This window comes from Felis catus, chromosome A1, assembly GCF_018350175.1.
Source record: "Felis catus isolate Fca126 chromosome A1, F.catus_Fca126_mat1.0, whole genome shotgun sequence".
NCBI classification, from domain to species: Eukaryota; Metazoa; Chordata; class Mammalia; order Carnivora; family Felidae; genus Felis; species Felis catus.
The window spans coordinates 776,602-788,364 of NC_058368.1; the positions used below are offsets into that span (position 1 = coordinate 776,602).

The following is an 11,763-nucleotide window of genomic DNA, read 5'->3' on the forward strand; positions in this document are numbered from 1 at the left end:
GGAAAACCAATCCCCATAATATTAAAAACCAGAGGAGCCGAGTTCTGTGAGTTTATAAAACCAGTGGGGCTTGAAACCTGGAACTTTAAAAGTCACCTGACTCAGCACTGCACTGGCCACTAGGGTGAGTGATAGCTAGGTGGCCACCCTTAAAGAGACAGCAACTTTTGTAGAGAGGCAACATAAAAACAGCATGCATACAACACTGGGGGCATAGAGGAGACAGATCTGTTCATACTGATTTTGGACCATGTTGGGGGACTTCTTTGAAAACAAAGGAGCTGGCAGGTGCTGTTTTCCTCTCCACTCCCACCAGCCTAAACTCAGAGCCACCTATAGGAGGCAGAGCTGCACAAACACTTGCTACCTAATGTGCTAGCAGTATGCCATGCCCATGATTTCTCCTGAGAACTCGCCCACTCCAGGCCTGCTAACCTTGGTCCTGGACTCAGGATGAATTTTGTTAAAGCCACACACGCTCACTCCAATACCTAGCATATTGCACCCAGCCACATGCTCCCACCCACTCTCGTGCACCAGGCCCACCCATACCCAGCTATCATCATGCACCATGCCAGCCTTTTGGCCCCTGCCACCTCCATGCACAGCTCCCAGCTGCTATAGCACTTCAAGGAATCCAGCATTGGACTAGTGGCCCAACCCAAAATTTGCTAACAACATCATCCTGCTCCCAAGCTCCCTGATGGGCATGCCCCCCTCAGAGCTGTCTTGCCTGGGTCCCACTAACACCAGAGAGCGGGCACAGCCCACAAAGGTAGAGAGTCAGTGCAAACAATTGCACTGAAAGGAAATGTGACTAAGATACAACAGCCAAGTATAAGCAACATACGATACTCTCTAAGTGCCAGGTTCTGGTGAACAGGGGACACTGCACTGCAGGGCACACCAGGACATCCTCTTCATAAAGTTACTACTTTCAAGAGTAGAAGGCATAGCTGACTTTCTTGTGTGTGTGTGTGTGTGTGTGTGTGTGTGTGTGTGTGTGTATTTATATAATATAATTTATTGTCAAATTGGTTTCCTTACAACACCCAGTGCTCATCCCAACAGGTGCCCTCCTCAATGCCCATCACCCACTTTCCCCTCTCCCCGACCCCCCATCAACCCTCAGTTTGTTCTCAGTATTTGAGTCTCTTATGGTTTTCCTCCTTACCTCTCTCTAACTTTTTTTCCCCTCTTCCCCTCCCCCATGGTCTTCTCTTAAGTTTCTCAGGATCCACATATGAGTGAAAATATATGGTATCTTTCTCTGACTGACTTATTTCACTTAGCATAATACTCTTCAGTTCCATCCATGTTGCTACAAATAGCCAGATTTCATTCTTTCTCATTGCCAAGTAGTATTTCATTGTATATATAAAATTGCTGACTTTCTTAACAGAAACAGAGAGGCAGACAAAATGAGGACATAGAAATTTATCCAAAATGAAAAAACAGGACAAGGCTATGGTCAGAGATCTAAGCAAAACATATATGACATGCCTAATAGAGAATTTAAAGCAGTGATCATAAGTATACTCACTTGACTTGAGAAAAGAGTGGAAGACATGAGTGATACCCTTAACACAGAGATAAGGAATAACATAGCAAAGATAAAGGGCTTAAATAAACAAGTGAGAAACACACTTGATGAAATGAATAGCAGTATGGAAGAAGCAGAGAAACAAATTCATGACCTAGAAGACCGTAATGGAAAGTAACTAAGTTGAACAAAAGCCAGAAGGAGAATTACACAAAACAAGAATAGACTTAGGGAGGCTCCTGTGTGGCTCATGTAGTTGAGTATCTGACTCGATTTTGGCTCAGATCATGATCCCAGGATCGTGGTATCAAGCCCCACGTTGGGCTCTGTGCTGACTATGGATTCTCTCTCTCCTTCTGCTATTCTCCCCTGTTTACAATCTCTCTCTAAAAACATAATAAAATTAAATTTAAGAACAGCTTAATGGAGCACCTGGGTGGCTCAGTCAGTTAAGTGTCTGACTTTGGGTCAGGTCATGATCTCGCAGTTTGTGAGTTCGAGCCCCACATTGGGCTCTGTACTGGGAGCTCGGAGCCTGGAGCCTGTTTCAGATTCTGTGTCTCCCTCTCTTTCTGTTCCTCCCTCGCTCACACTCTGTCTCTGTCTCTGTCTCTCTCTCAAAAATAGGTAAAGACAAAAAAAAAAAAAAAAAAGAATAGCTTAGGGAACTCAGTGACACCATCAATCAATATTAATGTTATAGGAGTCTCAGAAGAAGAAGGGAGAGAAAAGGGGGCAGAGATTTTATTTAATGAAATAAAAGCTGAAAACTTCCCTAATCTGGGAAAAGAAACCAATATCCATATCCAGGAGGCACAGAGGACTTCCATCAAAATCAACAAAGCAGATTCATGCCAACACATACTGTAATTAAATTTGCAAAATACAGTGATAAAGAAAAAATTTTTAAAGCAGCAACACACAAGTCAGTAACTTACAAAGGAAAGCCCATAAGGCTAGTGGGAGATTTTTCAGCAGAAACTTGGCAAGCTGGTAGGGAGTGGCATGATGTATTCAATGTGGTGAATGGGAAGAATCTGCAGCCAAGAATACCCTGTCCAAGGGTATCATTCAGAATATAAGGAGAGTTTCCTGGGCAATAAATAAATAAATAAATAATCACTAAACCAGCCCTGAAAGAACTGTTAAAGAGGACTCTTTGAAAAGATAGACCAAAAGTGACAGTATAGAGGTATGAAATACAGTAAAAATGAGTATTTCTATAAAAAATCAGTCAAGGAACTCATACACAAAAGAAAGGACGTAAGCTATGCTAATATATACTTAACCTACAATGTGGGGAGTAAAGGAGAGAAAATGAGCTCAAACTTAAATGACCATCAATTTAATATAGACTGCTATATGTAAAAGAGGTTATATACAAATCTAATGGGAACCATGTCAAAAACCACTAATAAACATACAAAAGAAAAAGAAATCTAAATATATCAGTAAAGAAAATCAACAAAACATGAAAGAAAAGATCAGAGAAAATCTTCAGAAACAACCACAAAATTAGCAATAAAATGTCAATAAATACATATTTACCAATAGTTACTTTGAATGTAAATAGACCAAACATTCCAATCAAAAGACATGGGATGACAGAATAGATAAAAGACCAAGAGTCATCTATATGTTGCCTACAAGAGACTTGTTTTAAACCTAAAGACATCTGCAGATTGGAAGTGAGGGAATGAGGAAACATCTGTCATCCAAATGGATATCAAGAGAAAGCTGGAGTAATGATACTTAGGTTGGAAAAAATAGACTTGGGAATAAAGACTGTAACAAGAAACAAAGACACTATATAATGGGACAATTGAACAAGAAGATACAACAATTGTAAATATTTATGCACCCAGCTTGGAAGCGCCCATACATAAAACAGTAACAAACATAAAGGAACGAACCAATAATAATACAGTAATGGTAGCGGACTTTAACATCCCACATACATCAGTAGATCATCTAAACAGAAAATCAACAAGGAAACAATGGCTTTGATTGACACACTGGATCAGATGGATTTAACAGATAATTTCAGAATATTCCATCCTAAAAGAACAGAATACACATTCTTTTCAAGTGCACACAGAACATTCTCCAGAATAGATCACATCAGCTCACAAAACCAGGCTCAACAAATTCAAGATCGAAGTTATACCATAAATCTTTTTGACCACAACACTATGAAACTGCAAGTCAGCCAGAAGAAAAAATCTAGAAAGACTACAAATACATGGAGGTTAAGTAACATGCTACTAAACAATGAATAGGTGAACCAGGAAATTAAAAAAAAAAATAAAAAGTACATGGAAACAAATGAAAATTGAAACATAACAGTCCAAAACCTCTGGGATGATGCAAAAGTAGTCCTAAGAGGGAAGTTTATAGCAATATGGGCCTACCTCAAGAAGCAAGAAAAATCTCAAATAAACAATTGAACCTTACGTCTAAAGAAGCTAGAAGAATAACAAAAAAGAAAGAAAGAAGAAGAAAACAGCAGGAAGGAAATGATAAAGATTAGAGCAGAAATAAATGATACAGAAACTAAAAAGTAAAACCCAAAAGAACAGATCAATAAAATGAGGAGCTGGTTCTTTGGAAAAAGTAAAATTGATAAACTTCTAGCCAGAGATATCAAGAAAAAAAGAGAAAGGACTGAAATAAAAATCACAAATGAGATCAGAGAAGTAACAACTAACATGATAGTAATATAAATAATCATAAGAGAATATTATGAAAAACTGTATGCCAACAAAATGGACACCCTAGAAAAAAATGGATAAATTCCTAGAAACATATAAACCACTAAAACAGAAAGAAATAGAAATTTGAACAGTCCAATAGCCAGCAAAGAAATTGAGTTACTATTAAAAAATTTCCCAACAAACGAAAGTCTAGGACCTGGTGGCTTCATAGGAAAATTCTACTAAACATTTAAAGAGGAGTTAATACCTATTCTTCTCAAAACTATTCCACAAAATTAAAAAGGAAGGAAAACCTCCAAATTCATTCTGTGAGGCCAGCATTACCCTGATCCCAAAACCAGATAGACACCACTAAAAAAGAGAACTACAGACCTATATCCCTGATGAACACAGATACAAAAATTCTCAACAAAATACTAGGAAACCAGATCTAACAATACATTTAAAAAAATCATTCACCGTGGTCAAGTGGGATTTATTCCTGGGTTGCAAGGGTTCAGTATTTGCAAATCAATCAACATGGTACATCACTTCAGTGAGAGAAAGGATAATGGGGCATCCCGGTGACTCAGTCAGTTGAGCATCTGACTCTTGATTTCAGCTCAGGTCATAATCTCATGATTTGTGGGATGAAGCCCCACAAAACTGTGCAGACAGCATGGAGCCTGCTTGAGATTCATTCTCTCTCTCTCTTTCTCTCTCTCTCTGTGTCTCCCCCACTCTCTCTCCCCCTTGCACATGCATGCATACTCTCTCTCTCTCAAAATAAACTTAAAAAAAAAAATGAAAAGAACCTATAGGATCATTTTAATAGATGTAGAAAAAGCATTTGACAAAGTATAACATCTGTTCATGATAAAAACCCTCAACAAAGTAGGTTTAGAGGGAACATACTTCAATATGATAAAGGCCATATATGGAAAACCCACAACTAACATTATCCTTAATGGGGAAAAACAGAGCTTCTTCCTAAGGTCATGAATAAGACAAGGATGTCCACTCTCACCACTTTTATTCAACATAGTACTGGAAGTCCTAGCCACAGCAATCAGACAATAAAAAGAAATGAAAGCCATCCATATTGGTAAGGAAGTAGTAAAATTTTCACTATTTGCAGATAACATGATATTCTATACAGAAAACCCCCAAAGACTCCACCAAAAAACTGCTAGAACTGATAAACGAATTTGGTAAAGTCACAGGATACAAAATCAATGTACAGAAATCTGTTGCATTTCTGTACACCAGTAGTGAAGTGGCAGAAAGAGAAATTAAGAAAATGATCCCATTTACAGTTGCACCAAAAATAATAAAATTCCTTGGAATAAACCTAACCAAAGAGGTGAAAGACCTGTACTCTGAAAACTGTAAAACTCTGATGAAAGAAATTGAAGATGACACAAAGAAGTGGAAAGACATTCCTGCTCATAGATTGGAAGAATAAATATTGTTAAAGTGTCTGTACTACCCAAAGCAGTCTACACATTTAATGTAATCTCTGTCAAAATACCAATAGCATTTTTCATGGAACCTAGGACAGAAAATCCTAAAGTTTGTATGGAACCACAGAAGACCCCGAATAACCAAAGGAGTCTTGGGGGGAAAAAGAAGAACGAAAAAAAGCAAGGCTAAAGGCCTCACAATTCTGGACTTCAAGTTATATTACAAAGCTGTAGTAGTTAACAGTATGGTACTGGGACAAAAATAGACACATAGATCAATGGAATAGAAAACCCAGAAGTAAACCTACAATTATATGGTGATTAATCTTTTTTTTTAATTGTTTTTTTTAACGTTTATTAATTTTGAGACAGAGGGAGGCAGAGCATGAACGGGGGAGGGTCAGAGAGAGAGGGAGACACAGAATCGGAAGCAGGCTCCAGGCTCTGGGCCATCATCAGCCCAGAGCCCGACGCGGGGCTCGAACTCACGGACCGTGAGATCGTGACCTGAGCTCAAGTCGGACGCTTAACCGACTCAGCCACCCAGGCGCCCCATATGGTGATTAATCTTTGACAAAGCAGGAAAGAACCTCCAATGGGAAAAGGACAGCCTCTTAACTGTTACATGGTCAATTAATCTTTGACAAAGCAGGAAAGAATATCCATTGGGAAAAGGACAGTCTCTTCAACAAATGGGGAAACGGGGGGGGGGGGGGGGGAGAGGAAAACTGGAACACTTTCTTACACCATACAGGAAAAAAAAAATCAAAATGAATTGAAGACCTAAATGTGATACCTGAAACCATAAAAATCCTAGAAGAGAGCACAGGTAGTAATTTCTCTGACATCGGCCATAGCAACTTTTTTCTAGATCTATCCCCTAAGGCAAGGGAAACAAAAGCAAAAAACTATTGGGACTACATCAAAATAAAAAGCTTCTGCACAGTGAAGGAACAATCAACAAAACCAAAAGGTAACCTACAGAATGGGAGAAGATATTTGCAAATGACATATCTAATAAAGGGTTACTATCCAAAGTATATAAAGAACTTCTAAAACTCAACACCCAAAAACAATCCAGTTAAGAAATAAATAGAAGACACGAACAGACATTTTTGCAAAGAAGATATACAGATAGCCACAGACACATGAAAAGATGCCCGTCATCACTTATCATCAGGGAAATGAAAATCGAAACTACAATGAGATATCACCTTACATCTATCAGAATGGCTAAAATCAATAACCCAAGAAACAACAGGTGTTGGCGAGGATGTAGAGAAAAAGGAACCCTCTTGTGTTGCTATCGGGAATGTAAACTGGTGTGACCACCATGGAAGACGGTATGCAGGTTCCTCAGAAAGTTAAAAATAGAACTACCTTACGGTCTAGTATACTACAGGGTGTTTATCTGAAGAGTACAAGAACACTAATTCAAAGGGGTACATGCACCCTGTGTTTATAGCAGCATTGGATATAATAATCAAGAATGGAAGCAGCCCAGGTGTCCATCGATTGATGAATGAATAAAAATGTGATATATATATATATATACAATGGCATATTATTCAGCCATCGAAAAGAATGAGATCTTGCCATTTACAATGACATAGATGGAGCTAGAGAGGATAATGCTAAGTGAAATAAGTCAGAGTCAAATACTGTATGATTTCGTTCGTGTGGAATTTAAGAAACAAAGCAAACAAGCAAAGGGCAAAAAGAGAGAGACTGAGACAAATCAAGAAACAGACAATTATAGAGAACAAACTGAAGGTTACCAGAGAGGTGGTAGGTGGGGGGACGGGTTAAATAGGTGAGGGGCATTAAGGAATGCCCTTGTCATGATGAACACAGGGTGATTATGGAAGTGTTGAACTACTGTATTGTACACCTGAAACTAATACTACACTGTATGTTTACTAACTGGAATTAAAATAAAAATTGAAGGCAAAAACAGTTCCCTTTTTGGACTGTGCATTACATGTGTGTAGAAACACAGCTGATGATTGTGTGTTATTCTTGTACTCTTCAAGCTCAATTCATTCATTAGATCTAGTCATTTTCTTGTGATTCTTTGGGAGTTTCTATATAGAGTGAATGTAGTTGTATTTCTTCCTTTCTAACTTGAATGCCTTTTATATCTTTTTATCTAATTGCTCTGGCTAGAACTAATGGTACAGTGTTAAATAGCAGTGGTTAAAGTGGGCATATTGCAGGTAATTCTTGAAAGAAAAAATGTGAATGGCTTAATAATAATTATGTAAGTGATCATAAAGCTGAAGTCAGCAGACTGGTAAATTGCCATATAGTAAATATTATACTTTGTAGGTTGAGAGGCAAAATTAGCTTTTAAAGTTAATGTTCATGGGGAAGGCATGACCTCATTATCCTAAAAATCCTTCCTTCTCTCAAAGACAGTGATCTTCTCTCTTGGGACCTCACTAGGCTATGTTAACTGCATCCACCTTTGGATACTTATACATACTATCCTCACAGAGTTGGATATAACTTTTCATATGCAGAAGCTGGTTAAGTGCCGTTGGGTGTTAATTTCAGCCGAATTACTTTTTAGCTGTGTAATCTTTACTAGTTACTTTTTCTAGAAGCTTCAGTTTCCTCTATAAAATGAGTAATAGTACTTCACAGGGTTGTTGTAAAGATTAAATGAGCTAATAAATGCCAAGATTTAGGCCATGCATGACAGATTATAAAGCACTTGATTTGTATGTAATTATTCTTTTGATTTGTTTTCAACCATTTAAAAATGTAAAAACCATTCTTAGCTCACAGAATGACCAAACTAAAATAGGAGATAGGCCCTGCTATAGTTTGCAGAGATATACAGAGATGAGCTCTTTTATCTTGTGGAAATGTAAATTGGAACATCTTTTCTAGAAATATTTTTTCTGGCAGTGTGTTTTAACAGTGTTAAAAAATTTTTTTTAATGTTTATTTATTTTTGGGAGAGAGAGACAATGTGAATGGGGGTAGGGCAGAGAGAGAGAGACACAGAATCTGAAGCATGCTCCAGGCTCTGAGCTGTCAGCACAGAGTCTGACATAAGGCTCAAACCCACAAACTGCAAGATCATGACCTGAGCCAAAGTTGCAGGCTCAACCAACTGAGCCACCCAGGTACCCCTTAACAGTGTTTAAATGGCTTTATCGTTTGACCCAATTGATCTGTCTTTGGGGACTTTATTCTAGCAACCTGATGAGAGATGCACAAGTATGTAACAGCTTTGTTTAAAAAGAAATTGGAAACAAAACAACCTTTGGTTTCCAAAGGGAGAGGTTTTTTGTATTTTTTATTTAAAACAATCAGTAAAAATCATGCTTTTGAAAAATATTAAAACAAGAAGTGTTCCATATCTAAGTGAAAAAAGAAAGTAAAATCATAGTATTAGATAAGTATCTAAATGATACGCTTAGTGTTCTAAGCGATATGTGTTTAATACGTAGTTATAATTACATATTTGTAAATACATTTGTAAATGTAAAGAGTGGGAAATAGGTCAAATCATTATCAATACTCTATGGGTGGTTTTTGGGTTTTTTTCCTGCTTTTTATTGATTTTCAAAGATTACATGTTGCTTATGTAATCAGAGAAGGACCTCAGTCTTCAATTTATGAAAAGTAGATCAGTAATACTGTTTATGTATTTTAATTTTTAAAAATTGAGGTATAATTGACATATACCAGTAGTATTAGTATTAGTTTCAGGTGTACAACATAATGATCCAATATTTTTATGCACTGCAAAATCATCACAGTAAATCTAGTTAACATCTGTTACCTTACATAGTTACAAACGTTTTCTTACGATGAGAACTTTTAAGATCTGCTTTCTTAGCAATTTTTAAGTATGCAGTACAGTATTAACTGTGGTCACCATGCTGCACATTACATCCCCATGACTTGTTTTATGACTGGAAGTGCCTTTTGCCCCCTTCATCTGTATCTTCTACTCTTAACCCCTGCCTCTGGCAACCTCGTCTGTTGTCTTTATCTGTGAGCTTGGGTTTTCATTTTGTTTTGTTACCTTCCATACATAAGTGAGATTATGCAGTTTTGTCTTTCTCTGTCTGACTTATTTTATTTAGTATAATGTCCTTGAAGTCCAGACATGTTGCCAGGCGCAAGATTCCATTCTTTTTTTATGGCATTTGTGTGGCATTTTTGTGGCATTTTTTTATTACATTTGTGTGCGTGTGTGTGTGTGCGTGCGTGTGCGTGCACATGTGCATATACATAAGTGTGTGTATACACACACACACACACACACCACATTTTCTTCATTCATCTGTTGAGGACACTTGGGCTATTTCCACTCTTTGGCTGCTGAAGCGATGCTGCAGTGAACATGGGGGTACATATATCTTTTTAAGTTAGCGTTTTTATTTTCTTCAGATAAATACCCAGAAATGGAATTGCTAGGTCATATGATAGTTTGTGTTTTTTAAATTTTTTGAGGAACCTTTATACTGTTTTTGCATGGCGGCTAACCTAGTTTCCATTCTCACCAACATTGCACAGGGGGTTTCCTTTTTTCCTCATCCTTCCTAATACTTGTTATTTCTTTTTTATAATGAGATCTCATGGTGTTTTTGATTTTCATTTCTCTAATGATTAGTGGTGTTGAGCATCTTTTCATGTATTTGTTGGCCATCTGTACTCCACACCCCCCCTCCTTGGCCATCTATATGTCTTCTTTGGAAAGATCTGCTGCCCAATTTTTAATCAGATTGTTTGAGGGTTTTTTGTTATTGAGTTGTTTGAGTTCTGTATATATTTTGGATATTAACCCTTTATCAGACATGTGATTTGCAAATATTTTCCGATTCGGTAGGTTGCTTTTTCATTTTATTAGTGGTTTCCTTTGTAGTGTAGAAGCTTTTTAGTTTGATATAGTCCCATTTGTTTATTTTTAGTTTTGGTGTGGCACTGTTTTTTCATTCTTTTTTTTTTTAATTTCTTTAACATTTATTTATTTTTGAGAGAGAGAGACAGCGTGTGTGGGGGAGGAGCAGAGAGAGAGGGAGACACAGAATCCAAAGCAGGATCCAGGCTCTGAGCTGTCAGCACAGAGCCTGACACGGGGCCTAAACTCAGGAATGGCGAGATCATGACCTAGGTCAAAGTTGGACGCTTAACCAACTGAACCACCCAGGCGTCCCTGGTGTGGCACTGTTTTTTCTTAAACCCACTTGCTTCAAGAGATGAACATACTTTATAATGATGTTAATCTCCATTTCAAGTTCATTCATGCATTCTCAGGGTTTTATGTTTTTGGAAATTTAATCACTTATATTATCAAATGTAATGTCCTTTATTTGCCTGTTTTTAATTCTGTAACAGGGTAAAATCCTTTACAAAGTTCGATGGAAAGGGTACACATCAGATGATGATACTTGGGAGCCTGAGATTCATCTTGAGGACTGTAAAGAAGTTCTTCTCGAATTTAGGAAGAAAGTTGTGGAGAACAAAGCTAAGCCAGTCAAGAAGGATATTCAGGTATCATGTTAGTTCATATTTCTTTTTTTAGTATAATAAACTTATTACAAATTTTACTGGTATAAGGAATGTGCAGTAAAAATTTACAAATGGTAATAAAATATATAGTATTCCTATTATAAATTCTGTATAGCCACTTGATTCTCATAGAATGCTTATATTGATTTTTGCCAAACTCTTCTTTCTGTCGTCAACCTATGATCACGGTTGATGAACAAGTATAGTTTGTACGTGTTGATTAATATTTTCCTTCCAGTCAACAGTAAGGTGAAAGTGGGGGGGTTAAAAACATGTCAGAACTTTATTTGTCCATGATTTGAGCATCTTGTTTTTATGTACCTTAAGAATATATTCTGTACTATTCATGTTACTACTGTACAGTGCATACTTTATATTTTGTCTGCATTATTAACACATTTCTTATGTCTGATATTTATGCTAATTAAAATAAAATAAATCTTAGATCATTTGATAAAGCTGTAAATTTTAATCTATTACAGATTATGCACAGAGCTGATTATCCAGGTCTTTTGTTTTTCTCTTCTATTCC

General features: G+C 37.1%; 1 protein-coding gene across 6 annotated transcripts in view; it reads left to right on the top strand.

Annotated features, from left to right (window-relative positions):
- MPHOSPH8 (M-phase phosphoprotein 8) overlaps nucleotides 1-11,763 on the top strand; it is a 54,868-nt gene that overhangs the window by 9,397 nt on the left and 33,708 nt on the right. For all 6 annotated transcript variants that reach the window (XM_045037619.1, XM_045037551.1, XM_045037580.1 and 3 more), the window contains exon 2: nucleotides 11,058-11,213. In XM_045037619.1, coding sequence (XP_044893554.1) covers nucleotides 11,058-11,213 — 156 coding nt within the window. The remainder of the gene's footprint in view (nucleotides 1-11,057; nucleotides 11,214-11,763) is intronic.